Genomic DNA, 17,710 nt, shown 5'->3' with positions numbered 1-17,710 from the left:
CCTAGACCCCCAGGAGGTTACTACAGGAGGACGGCCTAGACCCCCAGGAGGTTACTACAGGAGGTAGCCTAGACCCCCAGGAGGTTACTACAGGAGGTGGACGGCAGGTAGACTAGACCCCCAGGAGTTTACTACAGGAGGTGGACGGCAGGTAGACTAGACCCCCAGGAGGTTACTACAGGAGGACGGCCTAGACCCCCAGGAGGTTACTACAGGAGGAGGGCCTAGACCCCCAGGAGGTTACTACAGGAGGACGGCCTAGACCCCCAGGAGGTTACTACAGGAGGAAGGCCTAGACCCCCAGGAGGTTACTACAGGAGGTGGACGGCAGGTAGACTAGACCCCCAGGAGGTTACTACAGGAAGTGGACTAGACCCCCAGGAGGTGGACGGCAGGTAGACTAGACCCCCAGGAGGTTACTACAGGAGGTGGACGGCAGGTAGCATAGACCCCGAGCAGGTTACTACAGGAGGTGGACGGCAGGTAGATTAGACCCCCAGCAGGTTACTACAGGAGGTGGACGGCCTAGACCCCCAGCAGGTTACTACAGGAGGTGGACGGCCTAGACCCCCTGCAGGTTACTACAGGAGGTGGACGGCCTAGACCCCCTGCAGGTTACTACAGGAGGTGGACGGCCTAGACCCCCAGGAGGTTACTACAGTAGGTGGACGGCCTAGACCCCCAGGAGGTTACTACAGCAGGTGGACGGCAGGTAGCCTAGACCCCCAGCAGGTTACTACAGGAGGTGGACGGCAGGTAGCCTAGACCCCCAGCAGGTTACTGCAGGAGGTGGCCGGCCTAGACCCCCAGCAGGTGGACAGCAGGTAGCCTAGACCCCCAGCAGGTTACTACAGGTGGACGGCAGGTAGCCTAGACCCCCAGCAGGTTACTACAGGAGGTGGACGGCAGGTAGCCTAGACCCCCAGCAGGTTACTACAGGAGGTGGACGACCTAGACCCCCAGCAGGTTACTACAGGAGGTGGACGGCCTAGACCCCCAGGAGGTGGACAGCAGGTAGCCTAGACCCCCAGGAGGTGGACAGCAGGTAGCCTAGACCCCCAGCAGGTTACTACAGGAAGTGGATGGCCTAGACCCCCAGTGGTTAGAGCGTTGGGTCAGTCATTTAAAGATCGCTGGTTCGAGACAAAATATTTTTGAAATGGATGAATGTTCCTTTTTTACAAAACCACAGACTGATCCTTAAAAGGTGTAAAATGTAATGAACAAATGAAGACGGTTAAAAACAAAAACATTTAGATTTTCCAGGTAGATTTTTTAATAAAAGTAACGTTGACAGTCTCACAATAAATAATCATGCGATTGTACGCCGTCCAAACCCGGGTTCAAACACCCTCCTCGATATCATTTCAAACCCTTTATCTGTGCTTGATTGAGCTTGCCTGGCGTCACGGGACGATAAAATACTGTAAACCCCTCCCATCTGGCTCTCAAAAGGCAGACTAAAAGCTGAAAGATTTCAAATAGTATCTGAACCCAGGTCTGACGTTTCCTTCAGACTGATAACTCCCCGACTGCGTTTGAATTAAAAAACAAAAAAATGGCAGCCTCTCTCTTATATAGTGCACTACTTTAGACCAGAGCCTTATGGGGGTGTAGTGGTCCCTACTCTGTCGTGCAGTTCTTCTTCTCCGTCGTCGTCGTGCGATACTGAAGTGGAACAGGAAGACAGTGAAAAGAGGGAAGTCTTTTTCTCTTTATAAAATATAGATCCAGCGGATCGGTGAGTTTTCTCTGCTGATAAAGAGGTTTCTTCCTCGTGGAGAATGAGATGGGACACAGGATTCGTCTGGGAAAGAGGAGCGTCGTGGGGGGTGGGGGGGGGAGCAGACTGGGCCAATCAAACGCATAAGTCACTTCAACGAGCCAATCGGGACATTCGGACGAACTCCCTGGTCGGCCAACCAAAATAGTCAATTTCTTTCCTTCTAGTCGTGAGTAAAACTGAAGCACAGTTTACGTATTTTTATTTTTTTTACAATATCCAGAAAGTTTTCCGCCGTGTATTTGTACAGATAAATCCTTTGTCCGGCGGTGGGTGGTCTGTCTCTCTCAGCCTGTAGGCTCCACCAGGTAACGGTGGATCAATGTCGGAAAGGGAAGAACCGAAGCGGATGGGGTTGGTGATGTTTGGGCTGAAAGGATACCAGGAAGTGTATTGGACGGGGAGGGCAGGGCTGAAACTCTATGACATCACCCCAGTAAAGGCTCAGTTTGGGCTTTGTGGTTAGAAGGCATCGGAGGGAACCATGAGGAGAACGGAGATGAGGTCAAGAGGGGGGGGGGTTTCTTGCTGGGTCTCAGTTGCTAAGGAGGAGTTCTGTCGCCGTCTCCACGTCCCAGGATTTAGAAGACAAAGCAGCGATTACTGCATTCTGTCAGGAGAGAGAGAGAGAGTTAGACACCACACAGCATTCTGTCAGGAGAGAGAGAGAGAGAGAGAGAGACACCACACAGCATTCTGTCAGGAGAGAGAGAGAGAGAGAGTTAGACACCACACTGCATTCTGTCAGGAGAGAGAGAGAGAGTTAGACACCACACAGCATTCTGTCAGGAGAGAGAGAGAGAGTTAGACACCACACAGCATTCTGTCAGGAGAGAGAGAGAGTTAGACACCACACAGCATTCTGTCAGGAGAGAGAGAGAGAGAGACACCACACAGCATTCTGTCAGGAGAGAGAGAGAGAGAGTTAGACACCACACAGCATTCTGTCAGGAGAGAGAGAGAGAGTTAGACACCACACAGCATTCTGTCAGGAGAGAGAGAGAGTTAGACACCACACAGCATTCTGTCAGGAGAGAGAGAGAGAGTTAGACACCACACAGCATTCTGTCAGGAGAGAGAGAGAGAGAGTTAGACACCACACAGCATTCTGTCAGGAGAGAGAGAGAGAGTTAGACACCACACAGCATTCTGTCAGGAGAGAGAGAGAGAGTTAGACACCACACAGCATTCTGTCAGGAGAGAGAGAGAGAGTTAGACACCACACAGCATTCTGTCAGGAGAGAGAGAGAGAGTTAGACACCACACAGCATTCTGTCAGGAGAGAGAGAGAGAGTTAGACACCACACAGCATTCTGTCAGGAGAGAGAGAGAGAGAGTTAGACACCACACAGCATTCTGTCAGGAGAGAGAGAGAGAGTTAGACACCACACAGCATTCTGTCAGGAGAGAGAGAGAGAGAGTTAGACACCACACAGCATTCTGTCAGGAGAGAGAGAGAGAGTTAGACACCACGCAGCATTCTGTCAGGAGAGAGAGAGAGTTAGACACCACACAGCATTCTGTCAGGAGAGAGAGAGAGTTAGACACCACACAGCATTCTGTCAGGAGAGAGAGAGAGAGAGAGTTAGACACCACACAGCATTCTGTCAGGAGAGAGAGAGAGAGAGAGTTAGACACCACACTGCATTCTGTCAGGAGAGAGAGAGAGAGTTAGACACCACACAGCATTCTGTCAGGAGAGAGAGAGAGAGTTAGACACCACACAGCATTCTGTCAGGAGAGAGAGAGAGTTAGACACCACACAGCATTCTGTCAGGAGAGAGAGAGAGAGAGACACCACACAGCATTCTGTCAGGAGAGAGAGAGAGAGAGTTAGACACCACACAGCATTCTGTCAGGAGAGAGAGAGAGAGTTAGACACCACACAGCATTCTGTCAGGAGAGAGAGAGAGTTAGACACCACACAGCATTCTGTCAGGAGAGAGAGAGAGAGAGTTAGACACCACACAGCATTCTGTCAGGAGAGAGAGAGAGAGAGTTAGACACCACACAGCATTCTGTCAGGAGAGAGAGAGAGTTAGACACCACACAGCATTCTGTCAGGAGAGAGAGAGAGTTAGACACCACACAGCATTCTGTCAGGAGAGAGAGAGAGAGAGAGTTAGACACCACACAGCATTCTGTCAGGAGAGAGAGAGAGTTAGACACCACACAGCATTCTGTCAGGAGAGAGAGAGAGAGAGAGAGTTAGACACCACACAGCATTCTGTCAGGAGAGAGAGAGAGAGAGTTAGACACCACACAGCATTCTGCCAGGAGAGAGAGAGAGAGAGTTAGACACCACACAGCATTCTGTCAGGAGAGAGAGAGTTAGACACCACACAGCATTCTGTCAGGAGAGAGAGAGAGAGAGTTAGACACCACACAGCATTCTGTCAGGAGAGAGAGAGAGAGTTAGACACCACACAGCATTCTGTCAGGAGAGAGAGAGAGTTAGACACCACACAGCATTCTGTCAGGAGAGAGAGAGAGAGAGAGTTAGACACCACACAGCATTCTGTCAGGAGAGAGAGAGAGTTAGACACCACACAGCATTCTGTCAGGAGAGAGAGAGAGAGAGAGTTAGACACCACACAGCATTCTGTCAGGAGAGAGAGAGAGAGAGAGTTAGACACCACACAGCATTCTGTCAGGAGAGAGAGAGAGAGTTAGACACCACACAGCATTCTGTCAGGAGAGAGAGAGAGAGTTAGACACCACACAGCATTCTGTCAGGAGAGAGAGTTAGACACCACACAGCATTCTGTCAGGAGAGAGAGAGAGAGTTAGACACCACACAGCATTCTGTCAGGAGAGAGAGAGAGTTAGACACCACACAGCATTCTGTCAGGAGAGAGAGAGAGAGAGTTAGACACCACACAGCATTCTGTCAGGAGAGAGAGAGAGAGTTAGACACCACACAGCATTCTGTCAGGAGAGAGAGAGAGAGTTAGACACCACACAGCATTCTGTCAGGAGAGAGAGAGAGAGTTAGACACCACACAGCATTCTGTCAGGAGAGAGAGAGAGTTAGACACCACACAGCATTCTGTCAGGAGAGAGAGAGAGAGAGTTAGACACCACACAGCATTCTGTCAGGAGAGAGAGAGAGTTAGACACCACACAGCATTCTGTCAGGAGAGAGAGAGAGTTAGACACCACACAGCATTCTGTCAGGAGAGAGAGAGAGTTAGACACCACACAGCATTCTGTCAGGAGAGAGAGAGAGAGTTAGACACCACACAGCATTCTGTCAGGAGAGAGAGAGAGTTAGACACCACACAGCATTCTGTCAGGAGAGAGAGAGAGAGAGTTAGACACCACACAGCATTCTGTCAGGAGAGAGAGAGAGTTAGACACCACACAGCTGTCTGCCTACCTTTTCGAAGCCCATGGCAGTGAGTTTGTCTATCTTCCGTGTGTATTCTGGACCGGGTCCAGGGGCTCCACCGTAGTAATGGCCCCATAACCTGGCTGTCTGCGTGAACATCTCTGGGTTCTGCTTATACTGGAGAGAGGAGGAACCCATTTACAGAACGACGTCGGGGAGGAGGAGGAACCCATTTACAGAACGACGTCGGGGAGGAGAAACCCATTTACAGAACGACGTCGGGGAGGAGGAGAAACCCATTTACAGAACGACGTCGGGGAGGAGGAGAAACCCATTTACAGAACGACGTCGGGGAGGAGAAACCCATTTACAGAACGACGTCGGGGAGGAGGAGAAACCCATTTACAGAACGACGTCGGGGAGGAGGAGAAACCCATTTACAGAACGACGTCGGGGAGGAGAAACCCATTTACAGAACGACGTCGAGGAGGAGGAGAAACCCATTTACAGAACGACGTCGGGGAGGAGAAACCCATTTACAGAACGACGTCGGGGAGGAGGAGAAACACATTTACAGAACGACGTCGGGGAGGAGGAGAAACCCATTTACAGAACGACGTCGGGGAGGAGGAGAAACCCATTTACAGAACGACGTCGGGGAGGAGAAACCCATTTACAGAACGACGTCGGGGAGGAGAAACCCATTTACAGAACGACGTCGGGGAGGAGAAACCCATTTACAGAACGACGTCGGGGAGGAGGAGAAACCCATTTACAGAACGACGTCGAGGAGGAGGAGAAACCCATTTACAGAACGACGTCGGGGAGGAGGAGGAACCCATTTACAGAACGACGTCGGGGAGGAGGAACCCATTTACAGAACGACGTCGGGGAGGAGGAGAAACCCATTTACAGAACGACGTCGGGGAGGAGAAACCCATTTACAGAACGACGTCGGGGAGGAGGAACCCATTTACAGAACGACGTCGGGGAGGAGAAACCCATTTACAGAACGACGTCGAGGAGGAGGAACCCATTTACAGAACGACGTCGGGGAGGAGAAACCCATTTACAGAACGACGTCGGGGAGGAGAAACCCATTTACAGAACGACGTCGGGGAGGAGGAGGAACCCATTTACAGAACGACGTCGGGGAGGAGGAGAAACCCATTTACAGAACGACGTCGGGGAGGAGAAACCCATTTACAGAACGACGTCGGGGAGGAGGAGGAACCCATTTACAGAACGACGTCGGGGAGGAGGAGAAACCCATTTACAGAACGACGTCGGGGAGGAGAAACCCATTTACAGAACGACGTCGAGGAGGAGAAACCCATTTACAGAACGACGTCGGGGAGGAGGAACCCATTTACAGAACGACGTCGGGGAGGAGAAACCCATTTACAGAACGACGTCGGGGAGGAGAAACCCATTTACAGAACGACGTCGGGGAGGAGGAACCCATTTACAGAACGACGTCGGGGAGGAGAAACCCATTTACAGAACGACGTCGAGGAGGAGGAACCCATTTACAGAACGACGTCGGGGAGGAGGAGGAACCCATTTACAGAACGACGTCGGGGAGGAGAAACCCATTTACAGAACGACGTCGAGGAGGAGAAACCCATTTACAGAACGACGTCGGGGAGGAGAAACCCATTTACAGAACGACGTCGGGGAGGAGGAGAAACCCATTTACAGAACGACGTCGAGGAGGAGGAGAAACCCATTTACAGAACGACGTCGGGGAGGAGAAACCCATTTACAGAACGACGTCGGGGAGGAGAAACCCATTTACAGAACGACGTCGAGGAGGAGAAACCCATTTACAGAACGACGTCGGGGAGGAGGAGAAACCCATTTACAGAACGACGTCGGGGAGGAGAAACCCATTTACAGAACGACGTCGGGGAGGAGGAGGAACCCATTTACAGAACGACGTCGGGGAGGAGGAGAAACCCATTTACAGAACGACGTCGGGGAGGAGAAACCCATTTACAGAACGACGTCGGGGAGGAGGAGAAACCCATTTACAGAACGACGTCGGGGAGGAGGAGGAACCCATTTACAGAACGACGTCGGGGAGGAGGAGGAACCCATTTACAGAACGACGTCGGGGAGGAGGAACCCATTTACAGAACGACGTCGGGGAGGAGGAACCCATTTACAGAACGACGTCGAGGAGGAGGAACCCATTTACAGAACGACGTCGGGGAGGAGGAGGAACCCATTTACAGAACGACGTCGGGGAGGAGGAGAAACCCATTTACAGAACGACGTCGGGGAGGAGGAGAAACCCATTTACAGAACGACGTCGGGGAGGAGAAACCCATTTACAGAACGACGTCGGGGAGGAGAAACCCATTTACAGAACGACGTCGGGGAGGAGGAGAAACCCATTTACAGAACGACGTCGGGGAGGAGGAGAAACCCATTTACAGAACGACGTCGGGGAGGAGGAGAAACCCATTTACAGAACGACGTCGGGGAGGAGAAACCCATTTACAGAACGACGTCGAGGAGGAGGAGAAACCCATTTACAGAACGACGTCGAGGAGGAGGAGAAACCCATTTACAGAACGACGTCGAGGAGGAGGAGAAACCCATTTACAGAACGACGTCGAGGAGGAGGAGAAACCCATTTACAGAACGACGTCGGGGAGGAGGAGAAACCCATTTACAGAACGACGTCGGGGAGGAGAAACCCATTTACAGAACGACGTCGGGGAGGAGGAGAAACCCATTTACAGAACGACGTCGGGGAGGAGGAGAAACCCATTTACAGAACGACGTCGGGGAGGAGAAACCCATTTACAGAACGACGTCGGGGAGGAGAAACCCATTTACAGAACGACGTCGGGGAGGAGGAGAAACCCATTTACAGAACGACGTCGGGGAGGAGGAGAAACCCATTTACAGAACGACGTCGGGGAGGAGGAGAAACCCATTTACAGAACGACGTCGAGGAGGAGAAACCCATTTACAGAACGACGTCGGGGAGGAGAAACCCATTTACAGAACGACGTCGAGGAGGAGAAACCCATTTACAGAACGACGTCGGGGAGGAGGAGAAACCCATTTACAGAACGACGTCGGGGAGGAGAAACCCATTTACAGAACGACGTCGGGGAGGAGAAACCCATTTACAGAACGACGTCGGGGAGGAGGAGAAACCCATTTACAGAACGACGTCGGGGAGGAGGAGAAACCCATTTACAGAACGACGTCGGGGAGGAGGAGAAACCCATTTACAGAACGACGTCGGGGAGGAGAAACCCATTTACAGAACGACGTCGGGGAGGAGGAGAAACCCATTTACAGAACGACGTCGAGGAGGAGAAACCCATTTACAGAACGACGTCGGGGAGGAGAAACCCATTTACAGAACGACGTCGGGGAGGAGGAGAAACCCATTTACAGAACGACGTCGAGGAGGAGGAGAAACCCATTTACAGAACGACGTCGGGGAGGAGAAACCCATTTACAGAACGACGTCGAGGAGGAGGAGAAACCCATTTACAGAACGACGTCGGGGAGGAGGAGAAACCCATTTACAGAACGACGTCGGGGAGGAGGAGAAACCCATTTACAGAACGACGTCGGGGAGGAGAAACCCATTTACAGAACGACGTCGGGGAGGAGAAACCCATTTACAGAACGACGTCGGGGAGGAGGAGAAACCCATTTACAGAACGACGTCGGGGAGGAGGAGAAACCCATTTACAGAACGACGTCGGGGAGGAGGAGAAACCCATTTACAGAACGACGTCGGGGAGGAGAAACCCATTTACAGAACGACGTCGGGGAGGAGGAGAAACCCATTTACAGAACGACGTCGAGGAGGAGAAACCCATTTACAGAACGACGTCGGGGAGGAGAAACCCATTTACAGAACGACGTCGGGGAGGAGGAGAAACCCATTTACAGAACGACGTCGAGGAGGAGGAGAAACCCATTTACAGAACGACGTCGGGGAGGAGAAACCCATTTACAGAACGACGTCGAGGAGGAGGAGAAACCCATTTACAGAACGACGTCGGGGAGGAGGAGAAACCCATTTACAGAACGACGTCGGGGAGGAGAAACCCATTTACAGAACGACGTCGGGGAGGAGAAACCCATTTACAGAACGACGTCGGGGAGGAGAAACCCATTTACAGAACGACGTCGGGGAGGAGAAACCCATTTACAGAACGACGTCGAGGAGGAGGAGAAACCCATTTACAGAACGACGTCGGGGAGGAGAAACCCATTTACAGAACGACGTCGGGGAGGAGGAGAAACCCATTTACAGAACGACGTCGGGGAGGAGAAACCCATTTACAGAACGACGTCGGGGAGGAGAAACCCATTTACAGAACGACGTCGGGGAGGAGGAGAAACCCATTTACAGAACGACGTCGGGGAGGAGGAGAAACCCATTTACAGAACGACGTCGGGGAGGAGGAGAAACCCATTTACAGAACGACGTCGGGGAGGAGAAACCCATTTACAGAACGACGTCGGGGAGGAGGAGAAACCCATTTACAGAACGACGTCGGGGAGGAGAAACCCATTTACAGAACGACGTCGGGGAGGAGAAACCCATTTACAGAACGACGTCGGGGAGGAGAAACCCATTTAGAGAACGACGTCAGGGAGGAGAAACCCATTTACAGAACGACGTCGGGGAGGAGAAACCCATTTACAGAACGACGTCGGGGAGGAGAAACCCATTTACAGAACGACGTCGGGGAGGAGGAGAAACCCATTTACAGAACGACGTCGAGGAGGAGAAACCCATTTACAGAACGACGTCGGGGAGGAGAAACCCATTTACAGAACGACGTCGGGGAGGAGAAACCCATTTACAGAACGACGTCGGGGAGGAGGAGAAACCCATTTAGAGAACGACGTCAGGGAGGAGAAACCCATTTACAGAACGACGTCGGGGAGGAGGAGAAACCCATTTACAGAACGACGTCGGGGAGGAGGAGAAACCCATTTACAGAACGACGTCGGGGAGGAGAAACCCATTTACAGAACGACGTCGGGGAGGAGAAACCCATTTACAGAACGACGTCGGGGAGGAGGAGAAACCCATTTACAGAACGACGTCGGGGAGGAGGAGAAACCCATTTACAGAACGACGTCGGGGAGGAGGAGAAACCCATTTACAGAACGACGTCGGGGAGGAGGAGAAACCCATTTACAGAACGACGTCGGGGAGGAGGAGAAACCCATTTACAGAACGACGTCGGGGAGGAGAAACCCATTTACAGAACGACGTCGGGGAGGAGAAACCCATTTACAGAACGACGTCGGGGAGGAGAAACCCATTTAGAGAACGACGTCAGGGAGGAGAAACCCATTTACAGAACGACGTCGGGGAGGAGGAGAAACCCATTTACAGAACGACGTCGGGGAGGAGAAACCCATTTACAGAACGACGTCGGGGAGGAGGAGAAACCCATTTACAGAACGACGTCGAGGAGGAGAAACCCATTTACAGAACGACGTCGGGGAGGAGAAACCCATTTACAGAACGACGTCGGGGAGGAGAAACCCATTTACAGAACGACGTCGGGGAGGAGGAGAAACCCATTTAGAGAACGACGTCAGGGAGGAGAAACCCATTTACAGAACGACGTCGGGGAGGAGAAACCCATTTACAGAACGACGTCGGGGAGGAGAAACCCATTTAGAGAACGACGTCGGGGAGGAGGAGAAACCCATTTACAGAACGACGTCGGGGAGGAGAAACCCATTTACAGAACGACGTCGGGGAGGAGAAACCCATTTACAGAACGACGTCGGGGAGGAGGAGAAACCCATTTACAGAACGACGTCGAGGAGGAGAAACCCATTTACAGAACGACGTCGGGGAGGAGAAACCCATTTACAGAACGACGTCGGGGAGGAGAAACCCATTTACAGAACGACGTCGGGGAGGAGGAGAAACCCATTTAGAGAACGACGTCAGGGAGGAGAAACCCATTTACAGAACGACGTCGGGGAGGAGAAACCCATTTACAGAACGACGTCGGGGAGGAGAAACCCGTTTACAGAACGACGTCGAGGAGGAGGAGAAACCCATTTACAGAACGACGTCGAGGAGGAGGAGAAACCCATTTACAGAACGACGTCGGGGAGGAGAAACCCATTTACAGAACGACGTCGGGGAGGAGAAACCCATTTACAGAACGACGTCGGGGAGGAGGAGAAACCCATTTACAGAACGACGTCGGGGAGGAGAAACCCATTTACAGAACGACGTCGGGGAGGAGAAACCCATTTACAGAACGACGTCGGGGAGGAGGAGAAACCCATTTACAGAACGACGTCGGGGAGGAGAAACCCATTTACAGAACGACGTCGGGGAGGAGAAACCCATTTACAGAACGACGTCGGGGAGGAGGAGAAACCCATTTACAGAACGACGTCGGGGAGGAGAAACCCATTTACAGAACGACGTCGGGGAGGAGAAACCCATTTACAGAACGACGTCGGGGAGGAGGAGAAACCCATTTACAGAACGACGTCGAGGAGGAGGAGAAACCCATTTACAGAACGACGTCGGGGAGGAGGAGAAACCCATTTACAGAACGACGTCGGGGAGGAGGAGAAACCCATTTACAGAACGACGTCGGGGAGGAGGAGAAACCCATTTACAGAACGACGTCGAGGAGGAGAAACCCATTTACAGAACGACGTCAGGGAGGAGAAACCCATTTACAGAACGACGTCGGGGAGGAGAAACCCATTTACAGAACGACGTCGGGGAGGAGGAGAAACCCATTTACAGAACGACGTCGGGGAGGAGAAACCCATTTACAGAACGACGTCGGGGAGGAGAAACCCATTTACAGAACGACGTCGGGGAGGAGGAGAAACCCATTTACAGAACGACGTCGAGGAGGAGAAACCCATTTACAGAACGACGTCGGGGAGGAGGAGAAACCCATTTACAGAACGACGTCGAGGAGGAGGAGAAACCCATTTACAGAACGACGTCGGGGAGGAGGAGAAACCCATTTACAGAACGACGTCGGGGAGGAGGAGAAACCCATTTACAGAACGACGTCGGGGAGGAGAAACCCATTTACAGAACGACGTCGGGGAGGAGGAGAAACCCATTTACAGAACGACGTCGGGGAGGAGAAACCCATTTACAGAACGACGTCGGGGAGGAGAAACCCATTTACAGAACGACGTCGGGGAGGAGAAACCCATTTACAGAACGACGTCGAGGAGGAGGAGAAACCCATTTACAGAACGACGTCGAGGAGGAGGAGAAACCCATTTACAGAACGACGTCGGGGAGGAGGAGAAACCCATTTACAGAACGACGTCGGGGAGGAGGAGAAACCCATTTACAGAACGACGTCGGGGAGGAGGAGAAACCCATTTACAGAACGACGTCGAGGAGGAGGAGAAACCCATTTACAGAACGACGTCGGGGAGGAGGAGAAACCCATTTACAGAACGACGTCGAGGAGGAGGAGAAACCCATTTACAGAACGACGTCGGGGAGGAGGAGAAACCCATTTACAGAACGACGTCGGGGAGGAGGAGAAACCCATTTACAGAACGACGTCGGGGAGGAGAAACCCATTTACAGAACGACGTCGGGGAGGAGGAGAAACCCATTTACAGAACGACGTCGGGGAGGAGAAACCCATTTACAGAACGACGTCGGGGAGGAGGAGAAACCCATTTACAGAACGACGTCGGGGAGGAGAAACCCATTTACAGAACGACGTCGGGGAGGAGGAGAAACCCATTTACAGAACGACGTCGAGGAGGAGGAGAAACCCATTTACAGAACGACGTCGGGGAGGAGGAGAAACCCATTTACAGAACGACGTCGGGGAGGAGGAGAAACCCATTTACAGAACGACGTCGGGGAGGAGAAACCCATTTACAGAACGACGTCGGGGAGAAGGAGAAACCCATTTACAGAACGACGTCGAGGAGGAGGAGAAACCCATTTACAGAACGACGTCGGGGAGGAGAAACCCATTTACAGAACGACGTCGGGGAGGAGGAGAAACCCATTTACAGAACGACGTCGAGGAGGAGGAGAAACCCATTTACAGAACGACGTCGGGGAGGAGGAGAAACCCATTTACAGAACGACGTCGGGGAGGAGGAGAAACCCATTTACAGAACGACGTCGGGGAGGAGGAGAAACCCATTTACAGAACGACGTCGGGGAGGAGAAACCCATTTACAGAACGACGTCGGGGAGGAGGAGAAACACATTTACAGAACGACGTCGGGGAGGAGGAGAAACCCATTTACAGAACGACGTCGGGGAGGAGGAGAAACCCATTTACAGAACGACGTCGGGGAGGAGGAGAAACCCATTTACAGAACGACGTCGGGGAGGAGGAGAAACCCATTTACAGAACGACGTCGGGGAGGAGAAACCCATTTACAGAACGACGTCGGGGAGGAGAAACCCATTTACAGAACGACGTCGGGGAGGAGGAGAAACCCATTTACAGAACGACGTCGGGGAGGAGAAACCCATTTACAGAACGACGTCGGGGAGGAGGAGAAACCCATTTACAGAACGACGTCGAGGAGGAGGAGAAACACATTTACAGAACGACGTCGGGGAGGAGGAGAAACCCATTTACAGAACGACGTCGGGGAGGAGGAGAAACCCATTTACAGAACGACGTCGGGGAGGAGAAACCCATTTACAGAACGACGTCGGGGAGGAGGAGAAACCCATTTACAGAACGACGTCGAGGAGGAGGAGAAACCCATTTACAGAACGACGTCGGGGAGGAGAAACCCATTTACAGAACGACGTCGGGGAGGAGGAGAAACCCATTTACAGAACGACGTCGAGGAGGAGGAGAAACCCATTTACAGAACGACGTCGGGGAGGAGGAGAAACCCATTTACAGAACGACGTCGGGGAGGAGGAGAAACCCATTTACAGAACGACGTCGGGGAGGAGGAGAAACCCATTTACAGAACGACGTCGGGGAGGAGAAACCCATTTACAGAACGACGTCGGGGAGGAGGAGAAACACATTTACAGAACGACGTCGGGGAGGAGGAGAAACCCATTTACAGAACGACGTCGGGGAGGAGGAGAAACCCATTTACAGAACGACGTCGGGGAGGAGGAGAAACCCATTTACAGAACGACGTCGGGGAGGAGGAGAAACCCATTTACAGAACGACGTCGGGGAGGAGAAACCCATTTACAGAACGACGTCGGGGAGGAGAAACCCATTTACAGAACGACGTCGAGGAGGAGAAACCCATTTACAGAACGACGTCGAGGAGGAGGACACACCGGTACCTGGTTGGCCACTACTGCATCCTGGGGGTCGTCTGGTTCAGCTGCAGCCAGAAGAGCCTGGAGGGACAACAGTACCGTCCTGAGAGTCATCGCTGCTGCCCTGGGGGACGGAGGTAGGGAGAGAGTAGGGGTTAGAGAGAGGAGGCGCTGCCCTGGGAGAGAGAGGAGGCGCTGCCCTGGGAGAGAGAGGAGGCGCTGCCCTGGGGGACGGAGGTGGGGAGAGAGTAGGGGTTATAGAGAGGAGGCGCTGCCCTGGGAGACGGAGGTAGGGAGAGAGTAGGGGTTAGAGAGAGGAGGCGCTGCCCTGGGGGACGGAGGTAGGGAGAGAGTAGGGGTTAGAGAGAGGAGGCGCTGCCCTGGGGGACGGAGGTAGGGAGAGAGTAGGGGTTAGAGAGAGGAGGCGCTGCCCTGGGAGAGAGAGGAGGCGCTGCCCTGGGAGACGGAGGTAGGGAGAGAGTAGGGGTTAGAGAGAGGAGGCGCTGCCCTGGGAGAGAGAGGAGGCACTGCCCTGGGGGACGGAGGTAGGGAGAGAGTAGGGGTTAGAGAGAGGAGGCGCTGCCCTGGGAGAGAGAGGAGGCGCTGCCCTGGGAGACGGAGGTAGGGAGAGAGTAGGGGTTAGAGAGAGGAGGCGCTGCCCTGGGAGAGAGAGGAGGCGCTGCCCTGGGGGACGGAGGTAGGGAGAGAGTAGGGGTTAGAGAGAGGAGGCGCTGCCCTGGGAGAGAGAGGAGGCGCTGCCCTGGGAGAGAGAGGAGGCGCTGCCCTGGGAGACGGAGGTAGGGAGAGAGTAGGGGTTAGAGAGAGGAGGCGCTGCCCTGGGAGAGAGAGGAGGCGCTGCCCTGGGGGACGGAGGTGGGGAGAGAGGAGGAGTTGTAGGGAGAGAGGAGGTGCGTAACTGTGTGACTCACCACTGGTCTTTGAGGATGTCAAGACAGATGGCTCCTGTTACTGAGCTGATGTTGGGGTGCCAGATCTTAGTGATGAACCTCACCTGGAGAGAGACAGAGGTGTTAAACACTAGATAGTAGTGTACCATCATAGTGATTTAGTACAGTTTTTCGCCCTTCTGTTTCAGGTATAAAAGACCATGTGAGTTGTCAGAATGCCCTGCATACCTTGGGACTGTTAAAGGGATGTGTCTCTTACCTTGGGACTGTTAAAGGGATGTGTCTCTTACCTTAGGACTGTTAAAGGGATGTGTCTCTTACCTTGGGACTGTTAAAGGGATGTGTCTCTTACCTTGGGAGGGTTAAAGGGATGTGTCTCTTACCTTGGGAGGGTTAAAGGGATGTGTCTCTTACCTTGGGAGGGTTAAAGGGATGTGTCTCTTACCTTGGGAGGGTTAAAGGGATGTGTCTCTTACCTTGGGAGGGTTAAAGGGATGTGTCTCTTACCTTGGGAGGGTTAAAGGGATACGTTTCTGGGATTTTGATTTCCAGTTGAAATCTTCCACCTTAGAAAGGAGAGAAACAGCATATCTGATCTGTATAGGTAGGTGTGTGTGGAGTCAGTATAAATGTGTGTGTGTGTGTCACCTTCGTACGGCGTGTCCGGTGGTCCTGCGATCTCTCCTCGCAGCTCTGTGAAGTTTTCATCTACCAGGTCCACCTTGATCTGGTTTTTACTCGTCTGTCGGAGAGAGAGAGAGGGATGAAGAGAGAGGAAGAGGGATGAAGGGAGAGGGAGGGGGAGGGATGAAGAGAGGGGGAGGGATGATGAGAGGGGGAGAGGGATGAAGGGAGAGGGATGAAGAGAGAGGGAGAGGGATGAAGAGAGGGAGAGGGATGAGAGGGGGGTGGAGAGGGATGAAGAGAGAGGAAGGGAGAGAGATGAAGAGGGATGAGAGGGAGGGATGAAGAGAGGGAGAGGGGGATGAAGAGAGGGGGAGGGATGATGAGAGAGGGAGGGAGAGGGATGAAGAGAGGGGGGGAGGGATGAAGAGAGATTGTGGTTCCGTAGGACCCTTATCCATTGACGGTCCGTCCATCAGACACCAACACAGTTATAGCAGGAGTCCACTGTCTGACCCAGTACTTCCCTTCTCATTGAAATAGGACATGGGAGATACACATTCCATTTAGCAAGCTAAACAGCTAACGTCTCTCATGATGTGCTATATTAAGAACTGACAACAGTCTAGCTAGCTAGCTACAGGGTCCAAAACTTCCTAAATGTCTTCATAGCAAAGACACTAGCTTATTACATAGTGAGAGGGATGCACCTAGGCAACTGTCAAACTAGCAGGCTAGCTAACAAGCTAGCTACCCTGTATTAGCTACCTAGCAAAACAAGTTGCCCCCCTCAGGTAGCTAGCTAACGTCCGCTACAAAAACGTCAACACAGGGGGGGGGGAAAACTATTTTTAGCATCTTGACAACTATTTGAGCTGACACTCGACATTTGGCTTTAGAGGCTTTTGTTTTGCTATCTGTCCCAGGCCTGTCCCTTTGCTAACTCCGCGATATTTCCTGATATGTGTCGCCGACACCCTTTTACCTCGCACCGGGCATGTTGTCTCACAATCACCGATAAAGTTCCCCTTTATAGGGCCTCACTTTTTTTTGCTGCATCAGAAACGCAGACTGGCTAACTCGCAAGCTAACGTTAGCTAGCTGACATTTCCTTACATGACAACTTGCAAAATAAACAACCACACTTTTAATTTATTAACCTGATTTTTGAAGAGAAAAAAAGCATAATGATTTGCCATAAGGATATTTATCAAACCTCTTCGCTTTTCAGAACTTCTTTGAACTCCCGTTTGATTCTTTGGACCGCTATATTCGCCATGGCTCTGCCGTCTCCCTCCTTCCAGTAGCGGGATGTATCACCTGGGTGACTGGGTCGGACCTGGGTCCACTCCCGTTGCTGTGTGGATAGCTTCTGTTAGACTCTCAATCGCCTCTCTCTCTATCTCTCTTTCTTTCTTTCCCTCCTCAAAAACACAGCACTCCTTTCTTGAAAATGCGTGCCGCACAGTCTGTCAGTAACTGAGTCTGGAAATATGAACACAGTTTTGCCACAGAACTAACGTTACTAGAAAATGTTTAGTCTGTGAAAGGTTGGTTTTGTGGAAATGGCTAGAAAGAGGACAGTTTTTTTGTTGTTGTCAAGCACCGCTGTATTCCTCTGTTTTAGAGTCATGTGATATGATGGGATGGTGTGAATACATAACTTTCTCATATGTAACTGTGAATATTAAATAACACTATTCACATGTAACGTTAATATGACTAAGAAGGTTATATTGGGCCCGTGTCAACCACAATTGATACATTGTAGCCGCACAAGTGTT

General features: G+C 52.2%; 1 protein-coding gene across 2 annotated transcripts; it reads right to left on the bottom strand.

Moving 5' to 3' along the window:
• Positions 1-1,252: 1,252 nt before the first annotated feature.
• On the bottom strand, positions 1,253-17,559 carry ube2kb (ubiquitin-conjugating enzyme E2Kb (UBC1 homolog, yeast)). Of its 2 annotated transcripts, XM_071408420.1 has the most exons (7): positions 17,143-17,559; positions 15,951-16,044; positions 15,810-15,868; positions 15,324-15,406; positions 14,419-14,518; positions 5,163-5,291; positions 1,253-2,393 (listed from the first exon to the last, which is right to left on the bottom strand). In XM_071408420.1, the coding sequence occupies exons 1-7, from the start codon at positions 17,203-17,205 to the stop codon at positions 2,319-2,321; spliced, it is 603 nt and encodes a 200-aa protein (XP_071264521.1). In that variant the 5' UTR covers positions 17,206-17,559; the 3' UTR covers positions 1,253-2,318. The 2 variants fall into 2 exon arrangements, with proteins under 2 accessions (XP_071264521.1, XP_071264522.1); XM_071408421.1 differs by lacking the exons at positions 15,810-15,868; positions 15,951-16,044; positions 17,143-17,559 and adding an exon at positions 15,655-15,670.
• Between the last annotated feature and the right edge of the window lie 151 nt (positions 17,560-17,710).

This window comes from Salvelinus alpinus, chromosome 6, assembly GCF_045679555.1.
Source record: "Salvelinus alpinus chromosome 6, SLU_Salpinus.1, whole genome shotgun sequence".
Classification (NCBI taxonomy): Eukaryota; Metazoa; Chordata; class Actinopteri; order Salmoniformes; family Salmonidae; genus Salvelinus; species Salvelinus alpinus.
The sequence above is the reverse complement of the archived record's forward strand: the minus strand, read 5'-3'. Positions and strand labels throughout refer to the sequence as shown.